Source organism: Plasmodium fragile, assembly GCF_000956335.1.
Source record: "Plasmodium fragile strain nilgiri unplaced genomic scaffold supercont1.6, whole genome shotgun sequence".
Taxonomy (NCBI): Eukaryota; Apicomplexa; class Aconoidasida; order Haemosporida; family Plasmodiidae; genus Plasmodium; species Plasmodium fragile.
The window spans coordinates 465,794-483,589 of record NW_012192586.1 but is presented as its reverse complement, the minus strand read 5'-3'; the positions used below and the strand labels follow the sequence as shown (position 1 = coordinate 483,589).

Sequence of the window (17,796 nt, the reverse complement as noted above, 5' to 3'; positions counted from 1 at the left end):
GTTTTTTTTTTTCATAACAAACGGGGAGAGGAATAAGGGTAGTTTTAAAACGGGATAATAAGCAGCGTGACGCAGGGTTGCAAGAAAGTCTCCCCATTTATCCCCTTATTTTCGCATTTTTTTTTTTTTTCTTTTATTACGTAAAAGGAGACAAAGAAGGGGCCCTCGGGCTTTTCTTTATAATCCATTTTGCCAAGCCCAGGAGAAGAGTGACAATGTGCGGAGGGTATCCGTGTAGAGTCACAACTTAGGGGTCACGCGAAACGCGTTACGCGCAGCGCAACCACTCCAGAGGAACAAGAATTTACAACCTAAAATAGACACAGAGATTGAGTACACACAATGGGGCGCAATGACCACCCGCCAACTGCTCCCCCTGGCAGAAAGCGTGCAAATTCCCCCTTGATGATTTCCCTTTCAGTTTTTTAAAAAGCTTTGCCGCTTCTACACGGGCCACATATTCACTCCTGCGTCATGTGTGGTGGCTCATTTTGTTAACGTTGTAATTGGTTTGCCACTGTGGGGGGCAAGCTCTTTTTCCCCTCACCAATAAGACGTTACACAGGACATGCAGACAGGGAGAGGATTTTTTTTTTTTTTTTTTAAAGATGTCTACATATGCTTGTTAGGCAATTTTTTTAACAAAAAATAAAAGTTCAAAATGTGCCTATATATAAACTAAGCTCGTTAGTAAATGACCAGAAAAAAAAAAAAAATTTTGCGAAAAATGGGGGGCCTCAAAATTCGACCCGTACAATGGCCTGCATGTGCCAAGGAGATGCGGAAAATGAGAGGGCACAGCGCGGAGACAAACGCTGGTCCAGTGTACATGATCACGCTAAAGGGGCGCGCCAAACGAACACACATATGAGCAAGCGGCCTTTTATGTACATGTGGTCGTGTGCCTATGTGTTAACGTGCGATCGTCGCCTCTACACGTTGCGGAGCCCTGCTCCTACTTCGTCGCCGATGACACTAAGATGATGGAATCCCCCCGAACGAAAACCATGTCGAGGTTCCTTTCGATTTTCTAAAAAGAAAAAAAAAAAAATGGGGGTATAACGTACATGTAAAAATATGCACACATTGTAATCCCCATGTGACAAAAAAGTTCCATCACTTTATAAAGTTTTTTTTATTCTTTTTTTTCCTTCGTCCCTGTGGGAAAGGTTCCAACTTGCATATTCCCAATCATTGTAGCTGCCTACATTCGACGCGCAGAGTAGCGATGTGCATTTCGTGCGTGTCGTGCGTACCTTTATGGTCTCCTCATCATTTTCGATGACGCTCTGCTTGTACGTTTCGTGGGCGTTGGACAGGATCATATTCAAGTGGTTATCGTATGCCTTTAGGGAGTGGGATGGGGTGTAGTGGTGTGCATAATGAGTGCGCGTGGGACAGGACGACGCACGCAGACCGGGCGGAAGAAGCTCGCCGATGCAGAGATATGCCTCGGGGGAACATCCCAACGGAACATTCCGATGTGACGCCCCGGGGAGAAAAACACGATTTCTCAAAAGGGCGAAGAGAAGAGAAAACATTTCTTACGTCTAATTTTCCTCTGATTTCCCTATCTCCTTTGCATTTTAAAAACACCTCCTCCTCCATGTTCAAGCGAATATAGTCCAGGGGATCTGCAAAGAACAAGTTGGAGTTGAAAATGTGTCGCCTTCACACAAAAAAAAGAAAGGAGGATTAACAAATGTCGTTTTCTTTTTTCTCCTCTCTCAAAATTATCCCCTATCACTACGTATGTTTTTCATCCTCAAGTTACTTTGTATTAGGGCTATTTTCTCCATGTGGGTTTATAGTCGGGTTTGGGGGTAAGAAGTACAATTGGTTCGATGGCGGCGGTTTTCCTTCAGCCAGGTTGCTTTAGCCGAGTTGCTTCAACCTTTTTTTAGTCGCAACAAAAAAACAAAAAAAAAAAATGGGAAAACAAAACGAACAATCGAACAAGGCGGAACAAACCTTATATGTGCGGTGAACGAGAGTTGTAATGGAACAAGGTACCTCCTCTCTATGCTCAGTTACTCATTCCTGACGTTCCTTCAACATTAGTTGCCTCATTAAATTTTCGTGTTATAGTGTAGTTTGTCGGAACAGAATTGACGACAAGACCAATGGATAAGCACTTGCGCATTCGCTGCGCCATGGAATTTATATGCCAAAGTGGAAGCTACTTTTTTGGGGGGGCACGGCCTTTCTTATGGAGAGCGGCCAACGCACCTATGAATAGTTTTGGCGCAATTTTTTTGTGCACATAGGCTTTTCACATAAATTGTGATTTTTATAATAAGTACCTCTTTTAGCCCACTTGTGGAGTGTGAAAAGATGCGCTAATGTTTTTTTTTTTTTTTTTTTTTTTTTTTTTTTTTTCATATCAGCCTTTCCTCCTCATTTGGGCGCGGGTGCCTTCTACTCTCCCTTCGAGGCCTTTTTAAAAATGACTAATTTAAAGCATTACAAAAAGTGTTGAACGGGTTTGGTCAAAAAAGGGGGGCAGGGGAAACACCCTCATGATTGTTCTTTTCTAACACCGAGGGTGGTATATCTTTGGTGTAAGGGCGTTACCCCCCCCCTACCCTTCTGCTGTTCATACAGCACGCCCTGCGAACAGACGCAAGGGGAGGTGCAAACATATTGTTGACACAGTTTGTTGCGGCTTCCCACAGGAGGTATTCACATATAAAAAGTATGTGTGCACAAATGGAGGAGGAAGAATATCAAATGGGTACATCGCTGCGGGGGGACGATCTCCCAACAGAGAATGGTTTATTTTTTTCACTGCTGGTTCAAACTGTCTGTTTCTGTGGAGGACGACGGTGATGCCTCGTCGAGGGTGGGGTTGTCGTCATCACTGTGCTCATCATCGCCATGTTCGTCGTCACCGCCATCCTCCTCATCGCCATGTTCGTCGTCGCCGTCCTCCTCATCACCGCCGCTATCATCCTCCTCCTCATCCTCCCCCACATTCATCATTTCGATTTCAATTTTCATTTTCATTTCGTCGATCTGTTGCTTCAAGCTGTCCGTCAGATTATCATTCAGAAAATTGAAGCAGTAGGAAGTGAGGGTGTAGGTGTCATGGAAGTCATTTTTGTTAGCAAATTCTTGCAGGTCTTGTGAAATGGCGTGGAGTGTTTCCTTTTTGTTTTCACGCAGGGCGTTGATGTCGTCCTTGTCCTCCACGTGTTCCAGCGTCTTCTCAAATCGCACGTTGGTTTTGTCTGACTCGTCCATGTGTTCATGCAACAGTCTGTCCTGGTAAATATCTTCATCCTCATCGTTGTTCCTTTTGTTAATAAATATTTCTTTAATCGTATCAGCATTAGCAAACCAGTCCTTGCTTGCGGAATCGTTATTGGGTATTGCATTGCCCCTCCCGCTCATCACGTCTGCAATGCTTGCAGGGACATTCGCATGGGTGTCTTTTCCGTCACTCGACAGCGGGTTATTCTTTTCACCTGCACATGACGCATTACCTCCAACCGACGCATGGCCCGCACCCACCAGCAGAGACTCATTATTGAGGTTACTAAAATTACCCATGCTGATGCAAATGGTATCAAGCTTCCTCTTCTGAAGTTGCTTCTTCCAAATGTTTTCCTCCACAGTGTACTCCGAGACAAACCTAAACACATGCACATCCTTGGTCTGCCCGATTCGGTGACACCTGTCCATGGCCTGCTTGTCGATGGAAGGGTTCCAGTCAGTGTCATAAAAAATAACCACGTTGGCTGCAGTCAAGTTGATTCCTATGCTACCACTACGTGTAGAAGAAATAAATAAAAAAATGGTTTTGTCATTATTAAATTTGGTTACAATTTTTTGTCTCTGTTCGACTTTGGTGGATCCGTCTAATCTGATAAATGTATAATTCAGGTGATTCAGAAAGACCTCCAGGATGTCGAGCATTTTAATAAACTGAGTAAACAGCAAACACTTGTTTCCTTCCCTTTTGCATTTATTCAATAATTTCTCTAGAGCAAATAATTTTCCACTGCCCAAGGTGATGTCTTTGTTTAAGGGGAAGATGATCGATTGCTTGTGGAAGGGCTCATGGTACACCCTGGTAGCTACCTTGATCCGTTGTAGAATGGGTTCTAGGTGGCTACAATTTTGCAACAGGTTGTTGTTGATTGCAATTCTGTGGCTGCTACTAATCACAGCGGGCGTGTTCATCAGGGTGAAGTTGTGTATTTCTCGCTGGTGCGTCGTTAGGAAGAGGTCCATTGTTGGGAAGAGCGTCTCGAGGACGGCCGCCCCAGCTTCACCCCTACACGTCGCACTCGCCGCCCCACCTGCACACGCCTCATTCGCCGCCACACGTACATCATCTGCACGCACCTCCCGCATGAGGAAAGACCCCACAGCCAGATTATTACTCGAGTGGTAAGGCACAAACCCATCTCGGGAAAATTCGCGCCTAAGTAAGCTCAGCAGGTTGGTCCCAAAGAGAGGGGTTCTGTCATTCTTTAACAAATTGTACTCATTGGTGAAGGTCTCTTTTAGCTGTTCCTCCCTCCTCCTATCCTTCTCCTCAAATCTTCGTTGCCTCTTAACCCACAAGTTGTGCTCCAATGAATTCAGGTAGCTCTGGTTCGTCTGATCTGAGAAAAAATTTTTATACTGCGTGTCGCTGTTAATTACCTTCATGTTATATTTGTAAAGAAAATTTTGACAACGGTTATTTATGGCCTCATTGGATGCATGCTTGTTGAAGGTAACCTTGTTTTGGTGATCGCCCCCTGCCGTACTTGCTAGGCCACACGGAGTGACATCCTTCAACGTGCGGTAAAGGTACTCACCGTAACTGCGATGCTTGTTAGCAGGGTCGATAAAACGACCCAGAGTGTCATAGTTGTTGTTCATTTCATACACGAATTCTTCAGAGTAGGTGAGAAAATTCCTTGGCACACTGTTCCCTTTTATCTGACTGTTCAGGTACATGTTTACATCTTCCATGTTTATTGGTGGGGCACCTCCTCTACCGTGGCGCAGGTTAGAAATAGACAAAGCTTTTATCTCCTCAGCGGAAGTAACCGTATTGTTCTTCATTGCGTTAGGGGGATAATTCACAATATGTTCATCACTTGAGGGACGCGCCCTCTTCATCCCATTCGTATGACGAGTGAATGAGTTGCTTCTTCCAAGTGAGGAGATAAGCTGAGTAGGACTGTACGGCCCACCGTTTATCTCGTTATAAAGACTTCCAACCGTTTGGCCCAGTTGGGGTCCGTGATGAGCTTCACTAGCGGGAGGGAAGAGTAATGTTTCATCCTTTGTAACGGGCTGCACAGGGATAACATCAATCCCATGCTGAGTAGCATCACTTATGGCACACACCTCGTTTACTCCCCCCTGGGGTGTTATACTTTGCATGAATTGAAAAGTCGAGATTACACCCGTTGGCTGCTCCGCATTCGGCATAACGTTAACAGGTTTCTTTCTTTCACCCGCGTGATGCGCAAATGTGTGGTAACAGGTGTGTGCGGGGTCGGGTAGCTGCATATTTATAAAGCTATTCGCACGCCTATCATTTGGTTGATTAGATTTACTCTTTCCATTCTGCTGACGGTAACGAGGAACACCTCCCAGGGAGGTGAATTCCTTGTGGAGGAACAAAATAAGTTGAAAGTCCAGGTGGTAAGTCTTCTCAAATAGGATAAAAAAACGCGGAATAAAAAAACTGATGGGGAGTAAATAAAAGTATGGGGTCTGAATATGTTTATTTGTGAACAAGTCACAATGGTTACAAACCTTTCTCAGCTGAATGAGTATATTCATTAAACCTATGTAGTTCCCACTGTTGAGTGTATTTTGAACTTGTTTATTTTGAATGAATTCGTCATATAACACTTGTTGTCTCCTGGTTAACTTACATTTAATTATATGTTCATACTTATTTGGCATTTCTTTTTCCACATTCTTTTTTAATCTCCTTAAAATATAAGGTCTTATCACTGTGTGTAACCGGTCGATGAGCTCTCTCGAGTCATTTATTTTACTCTTCTGTATGGCCAAGTTTAACGGATCTGAAAACCAGTCCTTAAAATCTACATGGGATGTAAATATGTTTGGCATGAGGAAATGGAGCAGAGACCACAGCTCTTCCAAACTATTCTGTAAAGGGGTACCAGTGACTAAAAGACAATGGTCCCTCTTCAAGCTTAAAATGATATTCCACCTCTTCGTATTAAAATTCTTTATATTGTGAGCTTCATCTAGGATAATGTATTTCCATTTCTTTCTTTTAAAAATCAGATGATCCTTAACAATTGTGGAGTAACTAGATATGCACACATGAAACGAGTCCTTGTTGAACCACCCAACTCGCTTTTTATATCTTTCATTCTGATTTCCAAAGTAGGATAATATTTTGAAGCAAGGAGAAAATCTCTTCAATTCGATTTCCCAGTTTATAAGGATTGACGTGGGTACAATTATTAAGTGGGGCCCCCATATGTTGAAGTGGTACGCCAGGTAACTCAAAAGAGAAATGCATTGTAACGTTTTTCCTAAACCCATTTCGTCTGCCAATATTCCATTTATGTTATTCTTGTACAGGTAGAGTAACCAGTGCAACCCTGCGTGTTGATAATCCCTCAGGGTTGCCTTTATGAAGGGAGGTATTATGGTCAAGTGCTTCTCGTCCATATTACACTCCATCATATCATCGTTGGAGGTGCTAGACAAGGAAGACTCGCTCAGGTCCCCTCCGTCGTCCCTACGGTTGTGGCGTGTTCTTCTTCTTCTCCTCCTCCTCTTCTTTCTCCTCCGTTCGGTGTGCGCATCGCTCTTCTTCGTTACGTTGGATGTGATTGGCGGGTCTGCCTCATCCGTTTCTTCGAACTTTCTTTTCTTCTCGTTCTCCTTCGGTGCGTCTTCCTCTGCTGCGCCGTCTTCTTCTGCGTCTTCTTCTGCTGCGTCTTCTTCTGCTGCGTCATCTTCTTCTGCGCCTTCCTCTGCCGCCTCTTCCTCACCGGCTGATCCCCCACCCTCGCGCATCATATCGAGGTACTCCTCACCACTCTTAAAGCCGTACATCCTCTTGATCAGCTCCTCAATGGGCATGTTGGCCTCATCGTCCAGGAGGCTGATTTCCCTCCCCTTTTCCTCCGACTCGTCGCTGGACTCCATTTGCTCGTCCAGCAACACGTCTTCCTCTTCCTGATTGGTCAGGTCCTCTTCCTTCAATTCATCATCCGCCAAGTTGTGCAGGCCAGCATCCTCGGTATTGTTCGCGCTACTTCGGGCGGTGCTTCCCTCATTACTCAGTTCGAAGTTTGCAGCACTCACTCGTTTGCTCCTTCGTCTGGTCACCCGTTCGTTACTTACCCTATTAATCCCTTCACTGCTTAACCTGCTGACCCGTTTGCTACTTCCCACGCTGCTCCGGTCATTACTGCCCTCCGTGGGACCCTGGTGCGAAGAGCATGTAATATTCTCACTAGGATTGAAGGAGCTTATACTAGCATGTCTGTTGACGAAAAGCTCATGCACATTCTCTTGTCTAGCTCGTTTAATTTTCTTAATTGCATTTTTAACAAATCTTTTAAATCGCATTTCCTTTTTTTTATTTAGAGTTTTCTGCAACTCCCTCTTCTTCTCTTCCCAAACCAACTTTTCAATTTTCTTCCAAAACATGTCCATGAAGGATGAGATGTGTTTCGAGTGAGTCTTCAATCGCTTTTCCTCCTCTTCTAATTTTTTTTGTTTTATTTTTTCACGGTTGGTTAGATACTTCACGCAGCTCTGGCTCAAAATCTTGAAGTGCTTTTTTTTCTTCTTTATTTCGTACATCACCAGGTCTTGAAATTCTTTCTGCGAGGTTTGTAGGAGAGGAGTCGACGCATCGCGGTGTGGACGTGATTTCACATGTACAATTGGCGTGGTGAAACAGATGAATTGTTTCCCTCTGGGGGGGGGGGTACTCGAGGAACTCGCCGCCCCTGCTATAACTTCGAGGACTTACCATTTCTTTCAGTTCGTAGTACCAGAAGGTCACCTCTGAGGGCTTCGCAGGCTCGATAACCTTATGCACGTATCCACTGCGAAAGGGGCGGGAGGAGATACACAAAAGTCAATTGCGCCAACTGATGCGGGAGAGAGGCACACAACAATGGAATATTTTTTCTACAACCATGTGTCGCCTGCGTGTCTGTCCCTCTCACTGCCACGCACAAATTCCTTGCTCATTACCATTTTCCCATTTTCTCGTTCAGGTAGTTCAGTCTTCAGTAAAAAAAAAAAAAAAAAAAAAAAAAAAAAAAAAAAAAAGTAAATAACAAATGTGCACAAGTGCGAATGTGTACATGTACATACGTGAAGATGTACGGAAGTGCAAGTTGATAGGTGCTCATGCGGTTGCGTTGATGGCTCCTTACTGTTCCTTGAGCAGGTCGATTTCCTCATTGTATTTGGCGATTTTCCTATTGTTCTCAAACAGATACAGGGACCCCAGGTTCTGGATGTCATCTAGGTTCAGTCGGTACGACTTTGCACGCAGTGGATTGTCACACGTTGTGCTATTCATTGTGCTTTGTTGGTTTTAATTTTTTTTTTTTTTTTTCCCAGGTGGAAGGGGATTGATATTACCCCTCGACAACACATAACGGTCAGTAACAAATGGTAGGCGGAAAAACAGCCACAAATAAAAGGACAATAATACCTCCTCTCTTTGGAGGGCAAATGTAGAGGGGGGTGCTGCTTTAACAAGTGTATCCCCCCTTAGGAGCACATCTTATATGTATACATTTTTCGAAAAGATGCTTCATTTGGCGCTCAGTGGAACGGTCGTTCCTTTCACGAAAGAGAGTGCGGACGGGAATGAATGTGGACCGGAGTCAATGCGGACTGGGGTCAAAACAGGCCAAGTAAAAAGTGATTGGCATGAACTACTCATACACTGCTGTGGCGCCTGCTGGCCACTGAGCTAACGTTGTGCAAGAAAAAAAATTGCAAATTTCGCAAAAAGGTAAAAGAGAAAGAGAGAAAAAAAAATATATAAATAAAAAAATAAAACAAAGAATAAAAAATTGAAGAAAAAAAAAAAAAAAAATCACCTGAACCGTTCAGGTGCTTTTTAAGTATATTTGCGACGGGCACACTTAAAAAAAGGCAGGCATGCCTTAAATAATTCTGAAACGCAATCGGTGTGAAAGGAAGAAAATTGAATTAATCATCAGAGGTGATAGGCGACCTGCATGTAATACAATTTAATACAATTCCGCATGTTGTTGTTAACTCTGTAGTTTCCATGTACGTGTTTGCAAAGTGGGGTGCATTCCCCAAAGGGGGTTAGAAAAAAAAAAAGTCTGTGGAAGCGTGGTATCAAGGGGAAAGAAAAACATCGCTCCATATATCTTACATGAGAGAGTGTATCGATACACGCACAGAACCTACCCGTACATAAACACATATATATTACGTACTTATGTTGCACCTGTTGGTAGAATGAAGGTCCCGTGCCCTCAAGTCAAAATTCGTATGTTAGCACATGTAATGTTCTTTAACACATGCATACTTTTTTGTGTGTACAAAGTGGGGCATTTCAAAAAGCCCATCGCACAGGGATACAAAAAAAAAAAAAAAAAAAAGAAAAAAGACCCCACTTAAATTGTTATGTTCTCTCGAGGGGATAGTATTCCCGAGCAGGAGCACCCTGAGGGAAGTACCCATTTTTAATTGGCTACTTTGGAAAAACTTTTCAACGGGTAGTTGCTTCACCGGTGTAACGCGGAAGAGGGGCGTGGACATGCATTTTCTTTAATGAGCAAGTGCACCCTTACATCACTGCTTTATGTTGAAAAAGTTTTCGAACTCTTTAACCTCCCGTTTGACGTCTGATAATTTCTCTTTGGACTTTTCCTCGAGCATTTTTTTTTGGTTCTTCGAAAACCTCTTCCTTACGATGTAGCTGAGAGAGGGGGGGAAGAAATACACGTGGGATAATTTGGCTAGTTGTGCACATGGAGGAAAAAAAAAAAAGAAAAAAAGAACACCACTCTTTACGCATGTGCATAATTGGATAACCACCCCCCATGAGTAGGCTCAGTGGAGTTGGTAAAAACTTTTTTTTTTTTTTTTTGTTCATTCCACTTTGCGCTTACTGGCTTTCGTGAATTTGGACCACCTCGTTGAACACTTCCACTTTGTCTTCTCGCGGGTTTATCATGTAATTCTCATCATCCACTGGGGGGAGGGGCGCAAGAAAAAATAAAAAAATAAAAATGAAGCAACGCGAACAAATTGCCCATTCTGCAACCCGGGTGACCCTCCTGCATGAACATGTGTAGGGTAGCGGGGAGTTCGCGCTTATGTGTCTTTTCCCCCTTACGTATGTTTCCGTTTATCTTCACAGCTTTGAGGCCAAAGAGAATTTTGACTTCCTCCTTCTTGCCCACTTTGTTAAATACTAGGTAGTCGGTCACGTTCCTGGGGATCTGGTCGTAGTCTATGCTTTTCACTCGTTGGACGGGTGCCTTGGGGTCGTCCGATTGCACTGCACGGGGATGGGGGGGGAAGCGACGAATAAATGGAGCGACGCATAGATGAAGCGACGATGGGCAGAAGCCCCTCTACAGTGCTCCGCGCGGTTCGTTTCACTCTGTCCATGTCCACCACGTTCATCATTTTTGGCGCGCGTCCTGCCCATCGGTGCGTACATATTTTCTTGAACTCCTGGGGGGTGCAGACTTGCCGCTTATGGCGGATCTTCCGCTTGGCGTTAAAAAAAGGAGACGCGTCGTCGACATTTTTGGTGAGGTTTTTTTTGTACGCGAGGTACTTTTTCCTGTATCGATGGATTAAAACCAGTTCGTTTTTTATTTGTTTTTTTTTGCTTAGTTTCACTTGTTGACTCTCCGTTAATATGTGTGGGTTCGCGTAGAAGATGGTTTCCAGTTTTTTTATTTCCCGCAGTTTTTTATTAAGCCTCCCTAATTTGCTCGTCAAATAATTGCAAAATTTTTTGGTCTTCCTCAGGGTCTCTTTAATGGGATTATTTTCACCTGACTTGTTCAGAGAAATGGGAGGCAAATTTCCCTCTTCATTCGTGTCGTCGAAGAATTGGACTTCCTCGTGCAACGCTTCATTATGTAACCTTGTCTTGGTGAAGCACCTGACTTGGGAGGCCTGTCTTACGGAAAGTGCGTTACGTTTTCTGTTAAGGTAGCGCGAGAAGTGAATACTCGTGTGGTGGGTAATTCCCACGGGAAGTGTGTTCTTGTAGGCGAGTGTAACGTGAAATGGATTGAGGAAGTATAGCATCAGGGAGGGGGGGAAAAAAGAAGAAAATTTCATAGTTTGCGGGGTAGCAGTTCACTTTGTGCAGTTTTAATTATTGCACCTTGGAGGACCAACATACACTTACACACTTTTCTACTTCGCGCCTGCTCGTTCCTCCCCCTTTTCTGTGTTCCCATGTTATTCTCTTCCATTCCTTGCATTCTTAAGCAACACCTGCATGTGTAGGGGGTCACTTTCAGCGGTATGACCCCCCTTGGCGCGGCACCAGTGGTTGTGTTCGCATGAGTGGCTATGCATCACCCCCTCTCAGCAGCTTCAAATAAGTGTTTCCCTGTGAAACCTCTGCGCAGAGATAATCGAGCGGAATGAGCTCATGGGTTTGTTCGTGCAGAGTTTTTTTTTTTTTTTTTATGGGGAGGAAGGAAAAATGAAATGAGCCTATCAATAAGGCCATTACTCAGGAGTGCAGTCGGGAATGCAGCCAACCGCACAATAATTCAAGCGGATATTTATTTAAAATGTGCACCTTTCGAAAAGGCTACAACCATGCGATGCTGCCAAAGGTGAGACGCCTCGGAGGTGCGCATTCCGATCCACCCGTTGCTGCGCTGATGAGGCGATCGCGTTCAGTTCAAAAGTTGGAGGATCACTTCCTAACGGGGGTTAAAAATCACCGAGGACAAAGCTGCATACAAATGCGATAACACATTTATTACTATACCAGCCGCGTGCACATTTAGTAAATCTCCCATTGTGGAACAACACAAGGAGCCTATCGTTGGTGACCCCATCATTGTGCAAAGTGCAAACTCTGCATTGTTATGAACAAGGTAAAAGATGGCAGATTAAAAAAAAAGGCATCACGTGGGGAACAGTGTTCAAATGACCCTATAAGAATATCAAAAGCGTTGAAAAAGTAACATCAAAATAAAATTGTACTTTCTTCCTACCTTTGCAAATATATTGAGGACAAATTGAGCAGGATGTTGCCAGTTAAACAAAGGACACGGTGGGGCAATGGAATATTAAGCCATTTGGGTTGACACACGTAGCTAAATACGTATGTCCGTTCTTTAAAAAAAAAAATTTTGGAAACACATTAAAAACAAATTTTGGCAAAAGCGGACAATTCGCACAAATATGAGAACAACGTGTGTAATACACATAGGCATTTTACGAAATGCCAAAAGGGGGAAAGGGAAATAAAGTGACAAAAAAAAAAAAAAAAAACAAAACAAAAAAGCCCGGCGCGATGTTTTCTTGGCCCTGGCAAGCAGTTCGTGCAGCACCGGAAGGGTGATGATGGTGGAAAGGAAATAAGCGAATGGGCAAAAATGCCAGTGAACGGATAGGCAGATAAAAGGGCAGATAAAGAGAGAGCGAGATGGGCAAACAAACAAATGGGTGAGCACATAAGCAAACAAATAGACGAATACACACAGATGGCCCGAGGGATTCCTGCCGCCGTCACAGCAACCATCGCGCGAAGTACCAGTACAGCAATCGCAGCCATCGGGGGTACCTCAAATACAACTCGTCCATGTGGACAAAATTGGAGGACTCGTAAACGATGTTCAGCTCCTTCTGCAACTGGCGCTTCAAATTTTCATCGTTTGTTTTGATCACAAAGCTCATTTCCAAGTCTCTGTACATTGCTCGGTAGCCGTAGTTGGAGCTTCCAATCACCGTTCCCCAGGGTAGATCGCCCAAGTTTTGGGTCAGTGATGTAGCATTATTGTTATAAAGCTGATTATCGTCACCGTGTTGACTATGATCCATTTCTTCACTCTTTAAAGTATTTTCACACACATTTTTTTTTTTTCTTTCCTCCAAATTAGCTGACCTGTTCAGGCAATTTTGATCATTATTGAATAAATAAGGAGAGCTAGCTATTCCAAAAGGGGATTTTTGTTTTTTTTTTTCTGACTGTTCATAATATTGGCTAGTGCACACACTATTTGTAACATTTTCCATTTGTGAGGTGTTGCCACCAAGTACTCCCCTGTCGGTGGAATTACCAATCAGCCACATCCCCTTGGAGTGGAAGGTCCAGGACGGTTTATGATATTCTAAAAAAATATCTGTGTATGTCTTTTCCTTTTTCTTCAAAGGGTCTGTTCTATTTAAATTTTTAAAAGCGCTTATAATATTTTTGGTGATGAATTGAAGACACATGTGCGCACTGACTGTGTAGCCAAGGGGTACGTAGTAGGAAATGCCCTTGGACTTAAAAAAACTGTTAGCTGCAGGGGATGCTGTAATAAAGCGTATTAACCCCTTTTTAAAACACAGGTTATCATATATATTTCTAAACAGTTGTAAAAAAATTTCTGGAAAGTTCAAATACGCTGATGATATGATTAAACTTTGGTCATATTTCTTTACATTCTTGAGCATGTTTTCCAACATGCAGCTTTCGTCGTATATAGGGGGTGAAGAGAATCCGCTCTGCAGCGCCAGCTCCACGGTCATAATTACTTCATTTTTGACGAACAGGGGATTGAAGAAGTCTTCTCGCTGGCTCCTAGAGGGGCTGCTTCCGGGTAAGCGACATCCACTTAAATCGCCATCCGGCATGTGCCTTTCCGCCTTGCCCTGGGTATCACGCAAAATGTCTTCCCTGATTTGACCGAGCATGAATTGTATCCTCCTATAGAACTGCTCACGGAAGGTATGAGCGTCGACAAGAGGGTTCATTAAGTCACTGCCCCAATGGAGACTCAAATCGACATTCACTCTGAATGACATGTTCTGGATGCAATTCACAATTTTATGAACTGAGTCAGCTAATAATTTATTTTCAATCAAAATATATCTGTCCTGCCTATTTCGAAGGTAGCTATCGCTTAAGTTGGCCCCAGATAAAATCACATGATCATCTGCAATAAATACCTTCATGTGCATCACTCCAATGGTTTCATTGAGTCTGTAGGGCAGAATATTATACAATACTGCTCCTAGTAGTGGGTTGTGAAATAAGCTTATATTTAGATCGCCTGCATGGCTGAAGAGATCGGACAGCATAGTCACAGAGGATTCTTTCAGCTTCCCTTCTGGTCTTGTAGCTCTTTGTTTATCTAACAGAATGTCCACTCTTAAATTCTTTATGTGTTTATTATTTTTTATGGTTAGTATTAATTCCTTTTCCAGCTCGCCTATTCCTATGTATAAGCAGCTGATAACGATTCTATGTTTGGAGTTCCGGAACATGCCCTTCAGGGTCTCGAAGAACTCCGTGGGCGAGAACAGGACCCGCACCTTGGGTTCTCGGATCACGAACTTTAGCGTCATCTTGGGGGTTGAGAAGTGGTGCAGCGACGTGGGGCAGCGCAGCGATGCATCAAAGCAGTGCTGCGTATCGCGTGGCCTATTTCTTCTGCGTATCCCTCAATGGTACAGCTCCACGTGCCGCTTGTCCGCGGATCCCCAGTACGCTGCGTCCACTTTTGTACTTCGAGCCCGTTCGCGCTAAGTTGCACAGGGATGTGGGCACAAATCAGGGGTACTCGTAAATGAACCCTCCATGTGTCATTGGGTCACATATGGCGTAGCGCAAGAACAGCGCAGTGGCTTCAGTTACTGTCCAGGTAAGTATACACAAGTACGCACTTCTGGAGTCGTGATATCGCTCTACAGTTTCTTCTCCTTCTGCGCCGTTAACAAATACAAATGCGGGTACCCCCTAGAACCTGCACATATTTGCGCGGCTAAATCAGTTTAGGGTTAGCGACCGGGGGTGGGGATACCATGCTCATAAATGAGAAAGGTGCATAATTGTGTAAACGTCCACAGCGACGGGGCGAGTACCAGACGTGTCTCTTACTTCGCATGCTATGCTGCAGAGAGGGGAGAGAATTCTGCCCTTTTTTTTTTTTTTTTTTTTGCGCACCACTTTTTGTTCCAAAGGGAGAAGAGAAGGACACCTTTAACAATGAGGGTTTGTGCTCACGTCAGGTGAAATATTCAGTGAAAAAAAATTGTTATAGGGTCAGAGGGGGTAGTGATCCCTCATGTACAAACCGGTACGGCTTTTCCTGACCGGCTCACGCAACTGCAGAATGTACATACAAGTCTGTATAATAAGAACGTACAATCGTGTGGGCGTTTTTTTTTTTTCTTCCTCTTCCCTCTTCAGCTCTGTATGATTCACCCTAAGCGCGTATGACGCTGGGAATGTCGCGGTCCAAATGGTCCCCCACAGATAAGGGGTCACTGTTCCAGAAGAACGCGAAGAAAAATAAAAAGAAAAACACAAAACGGTGTGAACTATGGAGATGATATTCACAAAAAGGGGAACTACACAAACTGCGAGGGGAAAAGCGGAGCCCACGGGATGGACAATCGCACTTGCAGCGTAATATTTTAAGAAAGCACGCGGTGGGGGGGATGGCATATAGCTTTTTACTTCAAATTTCCACATGTACAAAATGGATGTTGCTAAGAGCGGTTTCCATGCCTATGCGGAAGTGGCGAAACGAATGAGGACATTATATGTAAATATATTACCGTATGACAAGAGCGACTGAGCCCTTTGTTCACACAGCTCAGCTCAGTGCGTTCGTGCCGCTCTTGTGGCTTACGGGATAATCCCCACGTCAAAGATCAAACAAAAAAAAAAAAAAAATATATATATATATATATATGTATATATATATTTTTTTTCCCTTTTCGTTTGTACAATTATGGAATTTATTTTTAGTAGGCGCATGTAGAGACTGCCCGAAGAGTACAGCTAAAATATAATATATAACGTTTGGCTGCAAAGCGGAACGCGCGTCGAGGGAGTATAAACTGCATTAAATGCAGATGACTCCTTTTGCTGCTAAGCCGCAACGCCTATGGGTTGTAGTAGAACATATAAAACATATATTTGGGCAGGGTAAGCGTAGCAGTGAATGCCCGCCGCTCGCGCCTTTTGTTGTTTTTCCCGCATTTTTGCTAATGCACCGGATGGATCGTCATAGCAGCCCCCCACGGATGATAGGGTTCATCCAGTCGGCTCGATTCACATAAATGGTAAAGGGGACAGGCATGTTCTAATTTTGTATTAACATTTAACTGCGAGATGGGAACGAATATTAGCCATCTGTTAGAGCAAACCTTTAATCATTTTTATCGTACCTAGGAACAATTTTCGCCGAGCTGTTCCGTTGAATAATATTTTTTTTTCAGTCACATGGCGGTGAAGTCGTTTTCGGTGTACGTCCTATTTTTTACCGGCATACCCCAGATAGGCATTTTATTTTTTCCCCATGTTTGCATCGTATGATGGGGGGGAGGAGCAAATAGAAAAAAAAAAAAAAAAAAAAAAAGAAAAGAAAAAAAAGAGGGGTTGGACGGAAAAGACGCCACCGCAATAGTCATAGCAGCTCGTGCCGTGTACGATACTGAGGACAATTCTAACCATGGATAGCAGCGACCAGCGGGGGGTTTAAGAATCTCAACAGAGGCAACTACAAATTGTGCTTTGCGTAACAGTTTAACAAAGAAAGAAGCGCAGAGGACGTGTCCTCATTGCCCATTCGAATTTGGGTTCATTGTTATTGTTGTGGTGGTAGAGGAAGATAAACTAATTAAAAGTACGACACATGTGCGATATGCATACAAAGCTAAGGAAACATTTTGTGTAGTATAACCTGTACAGTTACGCTATAGTGTATGGCCGATACCATGACGGCGCCTTTTATTCCTCCTGATTAGTCAACATGTGCTGGTCATTTTGTATTGGGGGGGCTACCCTAGACCAAGGGGCACTCCATCTGTGGGACATAATCGGCTCACCACTGCGCTAATGCAGTTACATTATAAAAAGACCCTGTAGTGAAGGGACTACTAGAGGGAGCCAAACTCTATTCGGTGCTCCGCATCCGTTGGACAGGCACGAAACTTGTATAATTCTTTCATCACGGTGAGAGGAATTACCTTTTTTGTTTTGAGGGCGATTTACAACACATGGGTGAGAATTATGTCCCCATTGCTGTCTGCGCGTGGGTCTGTCGCCCGAAATGAAAATCGAAGTAGGACCTTCACATGGGGCGGGAGGCATCTCCCTGCCCTGTTTTGCGCGTGGACAAACTGGACACGTAGCAAAGTTGCTTACATTCATCTTGCATGGACGGGGCTGAGACCGCGCGTTGTCCAGCGATATACAAATTTAAAAAAAAGTAAAATAAAAAAAAAAGCTACATACCAGTTACGCATACTTGGCCATAATAAAATTATGGTATAGCCGTTTGGGCAGCTTCTTTCCCCCCCTTGCGCGAGGCTGCATACGGCCACATATGAACACGGCAACGCGACTAGGGGCAGTATATAATAATACCCCCCCACTGGGCGTAGGGGTTAGTAAGTACATACTTATATTTTTATAGGTGGGCAGCAAATGGCCGCCACTGAAAAGAGATGTCCGCGCGAGGGTTAATAAAGCTTGTTACAATCTTATATTTTCCATTTTGCGGGTCATACTTGTTTTCTATATATTTTCTTCAATCGAATGAAAGTTCAGAAGTATTTTTTTTTTTTTTTTTTTATACAAGTTTGCTA

The 17,796-nt window shown here is 43.7% G+C and overlaps 4 protein-coding genes across 4 annotated transcripts; all 4 read right to left on the bottom strand.

Annotated features, from left to right (window-relative positions):
* Positions 1–955: 955 nt before the first annotated feature.
* On the bottom strand, positions 956–1,799 carry AK88_00813 (uncharacterized protein; the record flags this gene model as incomplete). The annotated part of the gene is made up of 4 exons (XM_012478457.1): positions 956–1,030; positions 1,257–1,346; positions 1,549–1,634; positions 1,751–1,799. The coding sequence occupies 4 exons, from the start codon at positions 1,797–1,799 to the stop codon at positions 956–958; spliced, it is 300 nt and encodes a 99-aa protein (XP_012333880.1).
* Positions 1,800–2,784: 985 nt separating this feature from the next.
* On the bottom strand, positions 2,785–8,539 carry AK88_00812 (uncharacterized protein; the record flags this gene model as incomplete). Its single annotated transcript, XM_012478456.1, has 4 exons — positions 2,785–7,827; positions 7,979–8,054; positions 8,206–8,238; positions 8,391–8,539. 4 exons carry the CDS (start codon positions 8,537–8,539, stop codon positions 2,785–2,787), a joined length of 5,301 nt encoding a protein of 1,766 aa, XP_012333879.1.
* Positions 8,540–9,795: 1,256 nt separating this feature from the next.
* On the bottom strand, positions 9,796–11,307 carry AK88_00811 (uncharacterized protein; the record flags this gene model as incomplete). The annotated part of the gene is made up of 4 exons (XM_012478455.1): positions 9,796–9,922; positions 10,116–10,197; positions 10,343–10,507; positions 10,671–11,307. The coding sequence occupies 4 exons, from the start codon at positions 11,305–11,307 to the stop codon at positions 9,796–9,798; spliced, it is 1,011 nt and encodes a 336-aa protein (XP_012333878.1).
* A 1,413-nt stretch (positions 11,308–12,720) lies between these two features.
* On the bottom strand, positions 12,721–14,544 carry AK88_00810 (uncharacterized protein; the record flags this gene model as incomplete). Its single annotated transcript, XM_012478454.1, has 1 exon — positions 12,721–14,544. The coding sequence occupies one exon, from the start codon at positions 14,542–14,544 to the stop codon at positions 12,721–12,723; it is 1,824 nt and encodes a 607-aa protein (XP_012333877.1).
* Between the last annotated feature and the right edge of the window lie 3,252 nt (positions 14,545–17,796).